This window comes from Paralichthys olivaceus, chromosome 5 (assembly GCF_024713975.1).
Source record: "Paralichthys olivaceus isolate ysfri-2021 chromosome 5, ASM2471397v2, whole genome shotgun sequence".
In the NCBI taxonomy this organism is placed as follows: domain Eukaryota; kingdom Metazoa; phylum Chordata; class Actinopteri; order Pleuronectiformes; family Paralichthyidae; genus Paralichthys; species Paralichthys olivaceus.
Window position 1 is genome coordinate 5,416,481 of NC_091097.1, and position 18,277 is coordinate 5,434,757.

Consider the following 18,277-nt stretch of genomic DNA (forward strand, 5'->3'; position numbering starts at 1 on the left):
AATTAAGTAAACCATAAATATGCTTTAATTAAAAGAATCTGGAGGAATTGGAGTTTTGAAATTACACCCAAATCTGCTTAATAACAATAAATCAAATGTTTCAAATATTAACCACAAGCAAATTTCATTTAAATTCGTAAATGGGGTTTTGGTGCTAACAAAAGTTTAAGATCAGTGAAATGGAATCACACAGATTTTTTTTTAGACGTTTACTAATTTCCCTGGGAATCATTTATGGATGTTGACTTTAAAAAATCTGGTACGTTTAGAGAACTGAATTCCACTTTTACTTCTATTTATATTCTTACGGTGCCCTTAGGTGTTGTAATATGGAACATGTCCCTTAAGAAAACTAATGAAGGACATGTATCACCTGTGTGTGTGTGTGCGTGTAGTGTGTGTGTGTGTGTGTAGGACTTTAACACCTCCTCTCTGTGTGCAGCACACGGAGCTGTTACCTAGTTACAGCAGAGCCTGTGACGAGCTGCTGCTGCAGAGCTGGTGACGGTCGGTTCTTGGGAACACACGGAGCAGAAGTCCCCGACAAACAGACGCTGAGGAGCGGGGAGGAGGGGAGCGTGTCACCGCTGAGGATGAAGAAGAAAAGCACGTCCAGGTCCTGACAGAGAGACGAGACGAAGAGGGAGCGCTGACCTGTGAAATCCTGAAACCAGAGGAGAAGAAGGGGCTCTGGGTAAAAAGTCTCTGCACCGCCGGGTAAGTTGTGACAGAAGGATGGTGTGGTTGTGTTGTGGATGATAGAAGAGTGTGAAGCAGCTGCAGCAGCCTGTGAGAAATCAGTGATGTTCCACTGGATCACTTCTGCGTCTTTGTCTCTGGGGTTGTGTTGTGACTCTTTGTAGTCATTGTGTGTCTCAGTGTGTCCATCTTCATCATCTGCTCATCCCTTCGCTTCTATTTGTTTGTGTATTTCTATGTGTTTGTGTCACTTTTAAGTCGTTTTGCGTCAGATGTTATTTTGCATCTCACTCTCTTAGTCGTTTTGAGTCTCTGGGCTCATTTAAAATCATTATGCTCACTTTAATACATTTTTAAAAGTGTGTGACTTATTATATTCCTGAGCTGAATTATGTTCCACAGATGGTTGGGCTGAGAGGTCTGCCAGCCTCTGCAGGAATCCTTTAGATTGGATACTCTGTGTTGTGTGGTCGGAGTTGCCACCCTGTCTCTGGTGTTGTGATAGTGAACCTTGAGAGTCGATATCTCACATAGTGATAACTCATAGTGACGCAGAATGCTCCCTCCCGTTTAGTATAATACTGAAATGCTTCTATGTTACTTAAGCATTTTGGTTTGACGGCCAGTATGTGCATCAGACCAGGAATTCTCTCAGTATACAAATTCATGTTGTAAAAAACTCTTCTGTTCAAGTGAGGACAACCGAGGCTCATCGAGTGGATTCTATTATTCACCACTGTGAATACCAAATAGAAATTCCTCTTCATCAGCGTCATTAGAATCATTTTGCATCACTTTGACTCATTCTGCATTGTGTTGTGTCTCTTTTCAGTTCTTTTGTGTCTCTGTGTTTTCGTCATTTGTATCTACTGCTCATCCTTTTTGTTTTCTTTGTTGTGCGTCGTGTTTCTTTGTGTTTGTGTCACTTCTGAGTCGTTTTGCGTCAGTTATTATTTGGCATCTTAATCTCTTGTCAGTCGTTTTGAGTTTTGAACTTTGCATCCGCTTTTGCATCTTGGTGATTGTGTTGTGTCTCTTTGTATTTATTGTGTGTCTCTGTGTGTTCTCATTTTGTATCTGTCGCTTCAATTTGTTGTGGTTTGTTTAGTCATTCTGAATCTCTTTCTGGCGTTTGTGTTGTCGATTTCTCATCATTCTGCTTCACTTGGTTGTCGTTTTCCATCTTTTTTTGTCTGTGTCGCTTGTTAAGTCATTTTGCTTCACTTTGTGTTTTGCATTTCATTCTCTTTTCAGCCGTTTCCTGATCGTTTGAGTCGTCCTGCATCTCTGCATTTGTGTTGTGTTCTATTTTGTCTTATATTATCTGTTGGTTATATTCCTTCTCTTTGTTGTGTTCTTTAAAAAAGAATTGTGTCTTGTGTTCTTTTTGCGTCTCATAGAATTCATCTGAATTAATTAAATATTTAATCACCAATACTATAACAATTTCTTACAACTCATAAACCCTTTCGAGATACATTAGTCCCAAAGCCTATAACCTCTTAAGTAAACCCTCTAATGAACAGACATTAATTGCTATTAGGTAGTTTTAAGTTTTTGTTTTCCTCACATGTTATAGGAAGTATAGATTCTAGTTTTTAAATTGTTTCATTGAAGCCCACATATGCGCTTTATAAAGAGAGAGAGAGTATTTTCTTTATCAGTAAAATTCACCTCGACAGAAATGTAACGTGTCTGTGCGAGACGTTAAATAATTTAGAGTTAAAGGGATGTAGATGATTTCCACTGAGACAAAGTTTTAGTATCTTTCTTTTTCATTTGATTGTTATTTGTGGGAAACACAAGGTGGGGCGACATGGTACATGAAATAGAATACATCTTTAATTTATACATACTGTATATGTCGTTTGATCTTTGCAGCATTTTACAAGTTGTGAGAATCTCATCTGTTTTAATCCACTTTCCCAAATACGTGTACATATTGTTGTTGTTTTTCTTTAATTTTAGTTAATGTATTTATTAATTAAGTAATTGTGAAACATACCTAAAACAATATTGTATGCTTAAAAAAACAATGCGATGTCTGCAAATGTCACGTTTTATTTTAAGAATCTGGAAACGACATCACAAAACAGTTCCTGATCAATTTTGTATTGATTAACTAATGGACATCTGCTCCCATCCTTCCTCTCTGCGATGCTGTGACGCTGTGATGCTAAATGTTCCTCCTGGGAGTTATAAAACTAACAACAATCATAATAAACATTTCAAACAATAACCCTCCTCTCTATACTGCCCCACAACAACAGACACTATACTTATCTAGTTAAAAAACATTTAAGAATTGTGGTAAAAATCTGAGATTTCATATACTGAAAGTAGTCCATAGCGACTTGGCCTGGGAACCGTAGGGTGGCCGGTTCGAGTCCAGCATGGACGGCTTCATGGCTGCCCACTGTTCCGTGTGTGGTCACTGTGTGGATTGTGTTCCGTGTGTTCCGTGTGTGCTCCGTTCACACGGATGGGTTAAATACAGAGGTCAAATTTACCAAAAATAGGAATCTTAATTATTATTATATCCCTTAGCCTCGTCTGAATACGTTTCAATAGTTGTGTTTTACCGGGAGCATGTGAGTTTTGTTCATTCACTGACACGAGGATCCTTTATTGAGGATTTTATCATGAAAAGAAAACACATTTTTCTCTCCCCAGGAACAGAAAGGTTCCCCACTGTGTTCGTGACATTGTGCTGACATGATTTGTTCTGTTCATTTCAGAGGAACAAAACAACATCATGTCTTCCTAATGTGAAACCACTGAGGCGGCTTCTTTATTCTGCATTTTAAAGAGAAGAAATTAAAGAAACGAGTTGAGTAAAAAAGATATGATATGAAAAGAAGAGATTCCAAAATGACTCACTATGTTATCCTGACTTGTAGCCCATCAACACACAAACGTCCACACTCACACAAAATCTCAAGTATTTTACAATACAGCCTGATGTAAATTTTGTAAATTAAGAGTCAAAAACATGATAAAGCACTTTGGTATATACGCCCCAATGCACAATATACAGCAGGGCGTGGATACCATGTGATTGACAGCTATACAATCCAATGGGTCACAAGTGTAGGTGGGCATGCACTGTCAGGCTCCACCCTGCGCTCCTCCAAATACGGTTACTTCTGATTTGAATTGTACATTGTGACGTTGAAAAGAGATTTTTCCATCTTTCTCTTTCGTCTGCCCTTGAGATTCTTATCTATCTCATGTCAAGGACCTGGACAAGCAGTAAAATAAGGTCAGCAAAGCTTCAAAACTAAAAGCGGAACTTTGATGCCAGGCTGTTTCGGAAAATCACTGGGTTTAATAAGTGGCTCTGACTCACCGAGCCCAGAGGAGACGCCTCCTTCTCTCCTCTTGTACTCTCATGAAAGCAGCAGCGCCCTCAGAACGACAGGCCTCCTGCTGAGTTTAGAGGAGAGCTGGTTGAAAAAATTAAAGGGAGTCACTGTTTAATATTCATCGATCAACACACCGAGCCACGAGCCACAGATTTATTCAAAAACCCACTGATTCATTCTGAATAATGACTGAAATTGATTCTGTGACAACACTCAAAAAGTGCTGGTACGACTTTTTAAAGGTGATTTCACTTTTATTCTTATGTTTTGACAAGAAATTCTCCTTAAAACTACAGGAGTCGTCACTTAATGAATTAATTGATGGAACCAAGTCATTTAAAACCAATCAAGGTGTAATGTTTTCACCTCTGTCCATTTGTTTGTTGGGTGGTTTAGGCAAGGTTACACAAAAACAAGTGAACAGATGTCTACAAAACTCGGTGGAAGGATGTGCTTTGAGACAGGGAAGAATTTTGGTGTGGATCAGGATCAGGAGTCAGGAATTTCTCAACGTTATGGTTGATTTCTGAAAGAATGATTTATAGAACTTGAAAAAAAAATCAAGCGTGTTTAGGAGATTCATATTTATGATTGTGTGCAATTTGATGAATTCATGGGGACTGTTGGGCCTTGGCAGAGCTATATGCTCTATTGAGTGTAGTTTGTTTATGTCCTTGTAAAGTGATTATCTTTAGAGCTAAAGATAATCGTTCAACATCATAGATACAACATCATTTCTAACTTTAATAAACCGACAGACACTTTTCACCATCAATTGGCATACTACTGAATAATGAAAATCATAATTGTGTACTTATACAATTATAAAAACTGTTGCCAAGTCATTTGTTGACATGACAGTAAAACACTATGCTCGCTAAACATGCAGTAAATCTTTCAGTAAATAAGGGGAATCTACTCAGGAAATTACAGTAAAGATTTTTATGCTCAGTACATTAGCACATACAGAGCTTTGCATATCTAATCTCTGTATGTTGGTTTATTAAGTGCAACATTTTGTGAATCATTACAGCACAAAATAAAATCAGGTCATCAACAGTTTCTTTTCATTCAAAGTTCAATAAAACACTCTGTGGCCATCCTCTGCCCGTCAATCCGCCCCAGCTCAGCTCAGTACACATGAGAACAGGTTTTCAAAGTTCTCAGCAGGAAACTACTTCAAAGAATCTTGACGTGTTTTTACACCAAAAGTTTCTCCAACCCATGTTTTAATTTTATGATATGAGTTTCCATGGCTACAAAGCTCAAGGAAAACAACACAATTCATCTTCTAAGGGACGCCTGTCATTCCATTTGTGTGCAAGGACAGAATTGAGAACTGCTTTATAGAAAATATTCAAAACATCTAAAGTGTCAAAAACATTCAACACAGTTAGTGGCTCCACCAAAAGCTGATTTACTGTGACGCAGATGTTTTCAACCTTTAAATCTATAAACATTAAACAACAAAAAAAAACAACAATGAATAATAAAAAATAGGTTAAAAAAAACTAGGTTAAAATGACAAAATAAAATTGGCTCCAGCCAGGGAGCATTTGTGTTCACTGGTCAGAAACCTGACTTTCTTTGAAGAAATGCTCATGGGAAGTTAATGAAGAGTGAAATGAAAATGGTGAATCTCGATAAGCATTTATGGTTGTGCCATTGCCATCACTGTACCCTTCCAATACTAGAATGGCACTCAGTAGAGCACTTACCTGCGTCAAGACCCAACAGTCTCCGGTGCGGAAATCACATTTTTGTTTAAAGTACATTGAAACCGTCATCACCCAAAGCCCTTGAATCTCGTTGTCTCACCAACTCGACATCTTTGTCGGCATCTTTAACGCGTATGGCTCCCTTTTTGTGCTTTTTGCTTTGTTTTGTTTTGTTTAGTTTCGCGCTGCGTACCAGAACTGATAGATAGAGACACTCGCCAGACATTTTCTGCTTCCTCACAGAGAAAAGATCCGGTAACTGGACATTCGTGTTCTCACTTGGAACAGTTAAGGGAAATGTGCAGATTTCAGATCATGTCTGAAAGCAGCAAACAAACAAACAAACCAAGCAGACTGCAGAAAAATAACCTCCTTGGTGGCTTTAATAATATTATTATACGTTTCACCAATTTTTTATTACATTTGTGTGAATGTAGTTGTCTGGATAGGCAGTGAAAAACTAATTTAAAGGGACAGTTGGACGTCAAACACTGGATGGATAAATTGATAAAAAGAATTCAGGTTGTAGGTGAAAGTATATTGCAGTTGCATTCTATTTCCTGTAGAATCTATTTCACTTTTAAATAATAATCTAATCTGAACTTCTCAATGAACTCATTGTGTCCCGTCTGTTATCAGCAGCTCCAACAAAAGACTGACTTGTTTTTTTTCCGAAGCGTACAGTATGTTTTACTTCCTGTGCACCTTAAAGCTGCACGATACCAAATAATCAAAAACTGAAAACGATGTAAAAACACTGACAAGTGTTCACTGGCGGCAGCAGGTATACGGCCTCCCACACACTTAACAAATCCCTCCACCGGTCTGTGTATCGTCAGGGAGGAACAACACACTGTAGTCCTGTTAGAACGCTCAGCAAGGTGTCCCAGTCCAACAGACAAAGTGGAAGTTAAGTCTTTTTCCCTTGAAAAATCTGCAGTATTTTCTAGGACACCAGAGAGTACAGTACTGCACCTGCATGGAACCTACATAGGAAAACAAACTTATCATCATCATTTATCCATTTTATGCCTGTGCTGCTGGTGTGTGAATGGGATTGTTAAATGATTGTGACCTGTAAAGGGCTTCAAGTGGTCGTACAGAATTTGAAAAGCTCTGTTTAAATGCAGTCCATTAACCATTTCAACATATGGATGAATTGTTACTGTTGCTACCTCCCGATTAATCCACCTTTGACACGGATTGGAACTGTACTTTACCTGCTGACTCATAATGTTTGCGTTGCACTGACCTGAAGGAAAAAGCCAATGAGGAGGTTTTTCCATGACTGTGACCCAATTTTAGTCCAATGTAGAAACTCTGAGCTTCTATATACAAGGCTAATGTAAATTTCATATGTCACAAATAGCTTGTTGATGAGTTTACCTAAACTTTCCATCTGCACTCACGTCAGGACCGAGTGTTCGGCTCCTGAACATTGACCCTCGGCTTCCAAGAGGAGAAAACACAAAAGAAAACAAAGCAAATATACTATTCAAACAACTCAGCTTATGTCCTTAACCATGACCCTGACCCGTGTTCTTACTGCTGGGTCTCAGTTCAGGATAACAGGCTCTTTGAATGTCATAGACATCAGAGTCACTTTTAAAAATTAAAATGTTCTGTATTCTTTTTTTTACATTTAACCATTTATTTACTAAATAAAAAATTATGGAGAAAAGTTGTCATTCAAATAGTTGCGGTGAGGAACAATGACTTTTGTTGTCATGTATTAGTTTGAGGATATTTACTGTCTGCTCAGATCTGACGTTTTTGTCTAATCAATGCATAATTCATGGTGTATGGTTTATTAAAAAAAGAGGAATCAGAACCGTTACGTTTTGATCCAGACAACTAAACTATGAGCTAAAACTCAATGTAAAGCTCTGTAAAGTCAGGAAGATTCAGGTTATAATTCTAAGTGGGTTCATCAAGACAAGCAAGAGTTTTCACTTTAAGAGCGGGAACGAGTACTGCATTTCATGGATTAATCTCTATTATTTGCATAATACTAAATGGATTGTGAGGTTCGTTACTTGCTTCACCAAATAAACAATTTCCATTGTGTTTATTCTCACATTCGAGAAACCACATTTTTTTGTACCCAGGCCTGACATCAAACCTGTTCTCTCTAGCATCCGCTGATCTGTGTGAGGATGACGGAATTCCTCCCTGAAATACTCTGAACCTTTCAAGCTCCTCTCCCGTCACAGACTCTGACCTTTGTGCTGGATGCTCATCTCAGCGGTGCAGCAATGCTTGACAGCTAATATGTTGGCATTTCTACTCCTGCGGTGAGCAGCAGTTCAGCCTGTGTGAGATACTCAGGTTGTTGTTGACTGGTGTTTTATTATTTCCTGCATGTTCTGTCAATGGGGCATTTACATTAGCAATCATTGGAATGCTCACTTTACAGAATACTGTTGGATACTTTTACTTGCTCCAGTTGAAGAAAACAACACCAATATATAAATAAACGATACCCTAGAAATTATACTCTAAAAATACTGGGTACCGATGTGATTCAGTACTGACAAGCAAAACTGAAGAAACAACTTTAAACGTAGAACATTAAAAACTTTTATTACAAATTACAACTAAACTGCAACACAAATATGACAATATAATTGCGATCAACCTAATGTAGATTTGTTTCTTACCTCCACCAAGAAGAGTATGTTTTCAGCCCTGCCCATTTGTTTGTTGGTTGTTCTGAATATATTTGCAGGAAACTTGGTAGAAGGATTTGTTATGTGTCAGAGAAGAACCCATTCCAGTTTGGTGCGGATCCAAACAAAGGGACAGATCCAGGAATTTTGTATCACTTCCTTTATTGGAAGTGAGTTGGGATGTTTTTTGACATTTTTATCGATTTCCAAGAAAATAATTCATGGATCTTGATTTAAAAAAATCTGACATACTAATATCTATGAGTGTGTGCAATTTGATGCAGCTTGATTGAATGTAAGAGGACTGTTGAGTCTTGATAGAGGTATGTGCGCTGCTGAGTGCCATTTTAGTTTAATACGAGAAGTAACTAATAAATTGATACTGAATGCATCATATTTGTTTTCTGTCAAAATATTTGATTTTGCAACTTATAGTGACTCCAGCATTGAATCTTTTTACGGTTCAAACACTCAGTGCTTGATTAAGGTTCTGAAAATATCATGGTTTGGTTTGTTACAGAAAAAGGTGACTAATATACAGTCAACCCACACCTCCATCTCAGAGCTGAATGTGAAAACATGTTTTTCCCACTCACAGCAGTTGTAATTTGTGTGTAGGTCACTTCAGAGGAATCAGAGTTGACCAATACGTCCCCTCGTGTTTCAGATAAGGCAGCTTTCACATTCAGCAGCTCTGATAGCTGCACGTTTGTTCTTTTGTATGACTGAACTTCTGGTAAAGAAGCTGTACATAGTTTGTTTGATTAGTCCAAGATTGTTTGAAAGACCAGAGCGGCACCTACTCTGAAAATATTTTGTCCAAGATAATTTAGAGAACAGGCTTTTACTTCAAGGCTTACAGATATCACAGATATCACAGTCTTTAAATAAGGTTACAATTTCAGTGTTTAGTGATATCTAGTGGTGAAGTTGCATGTTGCAGCTGAATACCCCTCACCTCACCCTCCCCTTCCAAACATGAAGGAGAACGTGGTAGCCTTCAGGTGTCATAAAAACTCAAAAGATGTTTAGTTTGGACTACTTAATGGAGAGGACCCACTCCAGATGTAAATACAAAGTAATCAAATACAAAGGGCCCATTCTAGTGTGAAGAAATCAACAATACGTACAATTTGCGTGATCACACACTAGTGAGAACCTCACTAGGATAATGTTATATTCAATGTCTGCCAATAGATCCCTCTCACCTAAATATTACATACTGAACCTTTAAACTTAAAGCATACTATTAATAACCAAGTGTGCACCACAAGGTTCTGTGCTTGGCCCGACATTGTTTACAACTTACACAAACTGTTTAAATACTCAAATACCAGGTAAGAAACAGACATGAATGAAGCTAATAAGGAGGAAAATTTTTATTCATTAATGTATTTGTCAGCCGGACCTGGTTCCAACAAAGAACTTCGGAGATCATTTGATTGAAATAAACAAAAAGATCCATTATTTTACAAAAATTAGAGGAAAGTCGGAAAAATATAAATTCCCATTAAAATGTAACTTGTGTGAGAGGCCAAACCCACAGGCTGAGAATAAACTAACTGTAGTTTTAAAGTAGCTCCACAATGAGCAGCTTCAACAGTAAATGCTGCATTAACCACTGATGTGATCATGACATATATATTCTTTTTTTCCCAGCCCACACCCCACTTAAGCATTGATATTCACTATGCAAACCTTTAATTCATATTTTATGAAAAACTTAAAAGTTCTAAGCAGATATAACTGTATAAATATAATTATAACTGAATTTAAATTTGAACATTGTTATATGAACAGACAATGAATTACAATATTATAAAACACAGTTGTAACATGTTATAAAATGTCTTTGTAGTAATACATAATTATTGACTACAATGTACTTATATCTGCTTATTAATATAGTTAATTTAAAGATTTTAGATGTTTCAGTGCAGACCATCTAATCAGTAACATGCAGACATTTGGTTGGCAGGATGTCTCGCTCCCATCAGCAGCAGATCATAACCTCAATTTACAAACTGAATAGATTTCCTCTTTCAGGGAAGTTTGAAAGGCTTTAAGGTCCTGGGGGGATTAATGAGGCTGAAGGAAATGTGACAAATAAAGATATAACACAGACTTCAAGACTTTTCAGATGAGAGATGGGAGCTTGATAAATAGCTTTCAGCCATAGTGTATTCAGGACCCCCAAATTTGAAGGAGTAGGACGGAAATTCCTGAATGCTTTATGAATGGATGAAGCGAATCAACATGGCGACTAATGCAGGTAAGATGCTCCAAGTATTAAATCTTATAAAATAACCATGAAAAAATGTTTTAATCCAGTGGAATATTTTATTGTAATCCAGTAGCAAATGAAAATGTCATTGAATCGCATGAGTTAAATTGTCAAACCTCAAGGTGTGCAGACTTCTCTGCTCATGTTTCATGTGCGTCCTTGACAGGGCCAAAGATGAGCAGATTACGGTGGCCAAAGGTTAAAGGTCAAGGTCCCAGTAGCCTCACAATACATATTTTTGTCCTCTTGAACATGAGCTCTCTTTGGGGATTTCTTTTCTCAAATTTTTCAGTTGTCACTTGGATGTCAAAGGTTGCGGTGGCCTCATGTGGAAAACAGCATGTAGAATGAAATGAGTCTGGTAGGTGAAGGCAAACAACCGCAGGGCAGTAACCAGTCCAACTGGTTGGTGGCGCTACATCTTTTGTTGTTTCTCTGACAACAGTAAAATCTCTCTGCTGTTTTTGTTTGTTAAATAGATGGTTTGAATACATTCACTTATAATGAAAGACTGACATTTTTTATTCAGATAGTTTGAATATGGTGCCAAAACAGTTCAGTGATATGAACGGATTTATCTTCATACCATGGATGTTGATAGTCAAATAGTTGAAAAAAGAAAAGAAAAAATTGTAATTTAATTATTAATAAATGAAAAGGAAGCTCACAAACATTATAACATGTTAGTTTTATAGATTGCAGCTATGATGATGGAAAAAAAGAGAGAAATGTCTGACATCTGGTCAATAATTGATATTCAATTAAAGGACAATATTGCTTCAATGTACCAGGAAGATGTTTTGTAGAGTTCAAATCTAGGTTACTAATGAGTATTTCCTGAAACAGTACACTCATGTTTAACTGTAGCAGCCGGTGATATTTTTTTATCACTTTATTATAGTTGTTTCGTATTTTCTTCACCAAGGACGAGGAGAGTATAGTGTCCCTAATCATGAGGCACGGAAGATATTGAAAAATGATGAATGTGACAATGGTCTGAAATCATAGAAGCTACTCAGGTCTCCTCTTTTCTTAAAAAGAAAAAATAACCCACTCAATTTGTTTGTTTTTGTATTTGCATGTTTCTTTTAAATTGAACTCAGGAGGGCAGAGAGACTGAATGTTTTTTTTTCAATGGACTGTGCAGCTGTCACCATTCAGGTGACAATAACCTTTCATTTAATTTGTTTGATGAACTATATCAGTGAGCTAGATCAGGGAACATCTGTGCTGTTCCCACAGCTGAGTTTCTCAAAGCAGCATCAGACAGTTTGTCCATTCCAATTTGAAAGGAGACAATTGGTCAGTATCTTTCTCACATGACTTGTTGTGTAATTTGAACAAACATACATTTCAAACTTTGTGTTTGTTTCTTGGATATTTGTGTATCCTGTTCTGGTAAATACACCAACAGGAACAACAACAATTACATTTTACTAAGCAGAAAAGTAAACTCAGTGTGATCAGTGTTTTTTCCCCTGATAGTTATATGCGATTTATGTTATCTTTTCTATTTTGTTGTTCTGTTTTTTTTTTTACACTACAGAGAATTACAGAGAAATATCCACACAAATCACCCTGCATGAAAATGAAAGCAGATTTATTTTGCATTTACACTTTTTGGCACAAATGATAAATAACATAAGCAGTGAGCTTTGGAGATGCTAGTTGGCGACTTCTGTTGCCTTCAAATGGAGCTAAGCCGTTTCCACCCTGTTCCACACTCTCTGCTAAGTTAATGAATAAGCTAACTGGGAGGAAGAAAGACTTTAAAAAATGTTATGTTTAAGATCATGAAGTGTGTATTATGTGTATACAGTGTATACAGTATCAACACTGGATCAGTAATGTTCCAATTGATTAATTGGGCCTATATAGTATATTTCTTTACATTTTGGCATTTTACATTTTGGAAAAATCTAATCATCTCATAAAAATCTCTCCAATAGTCGAGATATATTTCACTGTGGATCAAAGTGGTCATTGCCATCCCTGTCGCCACCGCGCTAAAATGATTAATATTAAGCTGAACAAAGAGTTATTGATTTACATCAAAAGAAAAGTGACCATGAATGTGTGAGTAAGCGTACCAGCTGTTATGTTGCTTCAGTTGTCGGTCTGTGCAGATGTTTACTAAACGTGAGTCTCCAACTGCAAACACAGTCTTGCCCGCACAGTCACGGCTCGTCCCTGTGTGTTCCTGGTTCATGTTAACCAAAGTGCTGCCCATGTGTGGGAACACACACTGTTTAATTTGTCTGCCGTATCAGCTGCTGTGGTCAAATCAATGTAACTGCAAACATCCATCCTCACACCAGCTTTTAATGTTTCCTGTCTGACTCATCATCTCATATCCACCTCCATCCTATCTCTATCCTGTGTTGTCCTTTTTGTCCCCTGATTGCAGAGTGTTATCTTTGCCACATCATGTGTTTTTCATTGTGAACATGTTGTCACCTTACATTATTCACATTACACTGTTTTAAGAGTCTCAAATGAAATACCTAATAGCAGCTGAAAGTCTATATTTAAAATCATATTTAAATGTAAAAAAGACACTTTAACTGAACAACAGTATAACCTTCATGAAGGGTTTATTGACACGTATTATACAGCATTAGCTGTTATAATGAAATCTTCAAATGTTAAAGGGATAATTCACCCAAAAATGAAAGTTCACTCATATCTACTCACCATTATGTTGATAGAGGGGTGGGTGAAGTGTTTGAGTCTACAAAACACTTTTGGAGTAGGGGGTAAACAGTGTTGCAGCCAAATCCAAGACAATTCAAGTAAATGGTGACTGATTCTTTAAAACGTAAAAAAAAACAAAAATTGCCTCCATACTGCTCCTGTGGTATCATCCAAGTACAGCAGTACTGTAGGAGTAACTGGGGCTGTCACGAATTCTCGCAAGAACTGCAGCAGTTATTAGGAGGAGGGTATCAGCGGACATTTTGGATAAAAACATGGTGTAAATATTGGTGTTTTTATAGGTTTGAAGAATCAGTCACTATTTACTTCAATTGCATTGGATTTCTTATTGACATTGTGTCATTTGACTGTAATTTGTAACTGGCTGCTGGAAAGGACCAAAATGTCCCTTAAAATATGATCATATGAGCAAAATCTGTGGAGCACCTCTATAAAGTGTGACAATTCAAATCTTATCCCCGAACACTGTCGTAGTGTCTGCTGATGGTTTTCAAAGCTGAAATACATAAACATGCAGTTCTCTGTGTTTCTCATTTCCTTTGATTTCTTCCTCCTCTGAGATAAAAAAAATAGACATTTTTTTTCTCTTTCAACAGAACAGATGGGTGGAAGCTAAGACAGCAGAAGGAAGGAGCAACAGGAAGAGCACATCCATGGCTGACGCCTCGCTTCTCGGGCTGGAGATGACGGATGGGATGTGGGAGAACGACAGCTTCGCCGGCCACTCACCAGGGCTCCCCCTGCTTTTGCTCATGTTCAACAACAGCGATCTGAACCAGACACTGTACAACTTCAGCTCCTACAACTGTACCAACTCCACCGACCCAGATGTCTCCTCAGGTCCCAGCGTGGCAGGGGTCCTCATCCCACTCATATACATCATTGTGTGCATCATTGGCCTGGGTGGAAACACTATCGTGATTCACATAGTGCTGCACTACTCAAAGATAGAGTCGGTCACGAATATCTACATCCTGAACTTAGCCATAGCTGACGAGCTCTTCATGCTCAGCCTGCCTTTCCTGGCCGTTCAGAACACCCTGCAGTCGTGGCCCTTTGGCTTCTTCATGTGCCGCCTGGTCATGACCGTCGACTCCATCAACCAGTTCACCAGCATCTTCTGCCTGACTGTGATGAGCATCGACCGCTACCTTGCTGTAGTTCACCCCATAGTGTCTTCAAAGTGGCGGCGTCCTCGGGTGGCCAAATTGGTGAATGGCACTGTGTGGGCGTTGTCGTTTCTCGTTGTTCTGCCTGTGGTCATCTTTGCCAACATCCAGAAGGCAGGGGGCACCTGTAACATCTCCTGGCCTCAGCCGACTAACATCTGGAGCGCAGCTTTCATCATCTATACCTCCACTGTTGGATTTTTCTGTCCTCTTCTTATCATCTGCCTCTGTTACCTGCTCATTGTGTTCAAGATACGCAGCTCTGGTAAAAAAGTCCATGCCACCTCCATCAAGCGCAGGAAGTCAGAGCGGAAAGTGACACGCATGGTTGTGATTGTTGTTGCAGTGTTTGTCTTCTGCTGGTTGCCTTTCTACGTCCTCAACATCATCAACCTGCTAGTGTCCCTGCCCTCAGACTACCAGGGCCTTTACTATTTTGTTGTATTGCTCAGTTATGCTAACAGCTGCGCCAACCCTATCGTGTACGGCTTCTTGTCAGACAACTTTAAGAGGGGTTTCCGGAAGGCACTCTGCCGCTCCACAAGGAAGGTGGAGAACCACGAGCCCATGGAGCGCCAACAGCAGCAGGAGGAAGGGAGGAGAGCGCTTATGCCCAGGGAGAGCCTGAGACGGGCGATCAGGGACGAAGAGGAAGACGATGAGGAGGGCGTCTCAGAAATGACTGAGATCTACAGAATTGCCCAGAATGGAAACAGCAGCTTCCAGCCACAGAGCTCGAGGCCACTGCTCTCAGAGATAGAGTCAAATCCAGGAGCTACAGAGCTGCCATCCCCAGACAAGAAGGACAAAGCTGGTGACGCAAAAGGGAAAGATCCAGTCAATGGGTCCACACTTGCTATTCCATTGCTTCTCAATGGAGCCAAAAATGGAAACATCAAATCTCTGCCAGAGGAAAACTTGGAACAGAGCACCTCGCTGGAGATAAGTTATTTATAGTGCAAAATATGGACTGAGCTGATGATATGAGCTGGTGTTACTTGAAATATTACTTGAAGTATTACAGTGCAGGGCAGACTGTCTCTAATCCACAAGAAGAAACAGATATGGTTAGGAATCACTTGTTTTGGATCACTGGACTCAGAAAGAATGTATGGCAGTTTATAATGTGTACTTTCTGTATAATGTGTATAAATGCATGGCTGAATGTACAAGTTTTATTGACTGCTTTTACGGTGTATTATAAATCTTTTTGTTCTATAATGTGACAAACATTTCCTACAACTTTCAGCTTAACTCACTGCAACAAGTCACACTTTAATTAAAAAGTATATTGACAACATGGCTATACCTTAGACAACTCCTCCCTGCAACACCTGTTTACTAGAAATTATGTTTGTAAATTACTAACTAGTTGTTGGGTTTTAAAAATAGTGTCAGGCTCAAACCCTGAGCGTGTGGTTGGGTTAATGCAACAAAAACAGTTTGGTTGAGTTGGTGAAAGATTATAGCTACAGTTTAATAATAATAAACATGTCTTGTCTTGTGCTTCAAATTGCTTTTGACTTTTTTTGAATCTAAACCAGAGCAGGATCTCTTCCAAACCTTGCGACTTTGCACCAGTCTTGGAAAAGGAACTCAAACCTTGTACTTAAGTAAGAGTACAAATAAATAGACTAAAATGTACTCAACTAAAAGTGAAAGTAGCACTTAAACTTTTCTACTTGAGTAAAAGTATGTAACTACTTGCTTTTATAATATTTACAAGTACAAGTACTTGCTAAGTAAAGCCTATTCCCTAATGTGACCATCACTCCACACTCACATTTACTGTTCATACTGTTTATTATTCAAAGAACGACGTAAAGAATGCTGCAGATGATGACACTGAAAACACATTGTCATATTAACTAACGACTGAGTCACAAGTCATAAGGACAAGGCCTGTTATACAATTCCATTTCAGGTGTTTCGTCTTCAATAGTGATACTGCTGGTGCAGGAGATGGGGTCTGATGTTACCTGCCTGCTCTGATTGGATCAGAGATCCAGATCTCATTATTGATTACTTTTAAGTACCAAAAAACATGTAATGTGATATTGTATACAAATGGAGTGGAGTTGGAAGTACAGATATTTGATAATATATGTAGTGGAGTAAAAGTGAGAAGTACCTGAAAATAAGTACAGATACATGAAAAATGTACTTAAGTAAATGTACATTGTACATGCCACCTCCAGTTTGCAGGTACGCTCAGTGTTTGCAAAGACAAAAATGCTAATTATTAAACGTTTGCATAATTTCTAAAGTGATAGAATGACTTTACATGTTTTAACTATTTACATTATATATAAATATTGTGTATATATTGCTTTTGTCGAGGGCCTGATTGTGGGTGCTATTAGAAGTTAAACTTTGCTTTTGCAGAATATGTGACTGTAAATGGAATTGTATCTGTTAATGTTGCAGAAGCTCAGACTTCAGCTTTGCATTTGATGACATCAGATAATAAAACGTATATTGTGCTGCCTGATGCCTCCACATCAGGAAGAATCAATAGATTTGTGTGTGTGATACAGCAGCAATGTTGTCTCTTATCATTTCTCTTTATCATACATTCATTTCCTGTGCCGTGGTTTAGTTTTTAATCAGTACAACATCCATTAGACAGGTAATTCTGGATTGAGCTAAATTATTTGAATAAAGCTTGTACGACACTGACAAATATGAAAACTTAATTATTGAGTATTTTGAATTGATTTAGCATTTCAGTTAAGATTTACACACAGTGTGATACTGTTAGTGTTCTTTGTGCCAAAATTTTCCAAATTCAAAACAAGTAGTTCTAAACATGTCTATCATTGATAATAATATCAGGTATTAAAGGGGTAGAGGGTTGAGTTAATGAGTTTATAATTCCCACAAAAACATTAAACTTCTGTTGACTTTTTGATCACCATTGACACCCAAAGTCAATGTAATGTATACATTTGTGCTTGAAACCTGAGACCATAAATGATGAATATGCAACATATACCTTAATATGTACAGCATATAGATTAGTCACAGTATTTTATTCTTTCGAATCTAACATTACTGTTCCATGCTGCTCTATAATCACATCTTCCCTTTATACTGAAATGTAATTTTGACTTGCAGAAAGAATTCAAAACAAATACTCTGCAAACCACTGTCAAAAAATGTATGAATGGTCCCAGTGTTGGTAGCTTGTACAAATGCAATGTGGCCTGCTGGTGCAGTTTATTTTACTCTAGATAAAGAATGCTATGTAACTGAGTGAACTTCGGGGACTCACAGAAGCACTCCAGCATGCATCAGGCATCGGGCTGCTATCGAGAGGACGCTGGAGGAAAAGAAAAAGTTGAAGATACACCCAGTGTTATTTCATCCACCCAAACCATCTTTCCATCCAGAGGGACCACGTTCTATATCCATGGCGACTCTTTTTTCTTTATCTAACTTGAGTGCTTTCTTAGATATTTCTTGGGCTTTCACATTGGATTTGATGTATTCATTCAAGAAAAGCCTCATGAATATAAGAGCTTTTTTTAACTGCACAACCAGGTCAGAGTTGCAGTTGAATAGTATGGACAACACTGATGACAACTGCAACAATTACAACATAATGCTGAAAATGCAAATTAGTTTTACTATTCTTTAATATGAACTTTTCGGGAAT

General features: G+C 38.1%; 1 protein-coding gene across 1 annotated transcript; it reads left to right on the plus strand.

Annotated features, from left to right (window-relative positions):
- The first annotated feature begins 454 nt into the window (after nucleotides 1-454).
- On the plus strand, nucleotides 455-17,293 carry sstr3 (somatostatin receptor 3). The gene is made up of 2 exons (XM_020094625.2): nucleotides 455-717; nucleotides 14,047-17,293. Exon 2 carries the CDS (start codon nucleotides 14,104-14,106, stop codon nucleotides 15,574-15,576), a length of 1,473 nt encoding a protein of 490 aa, XP_019950184.1. The 5' UTR covers nucleotides 455-717; nucleotides 14,047-14,103; the 3' UTR covers nucleotides 15,577-17,293.
- Nucleotides 17,294-18,277: the final 984 nt, after the last annotated feature.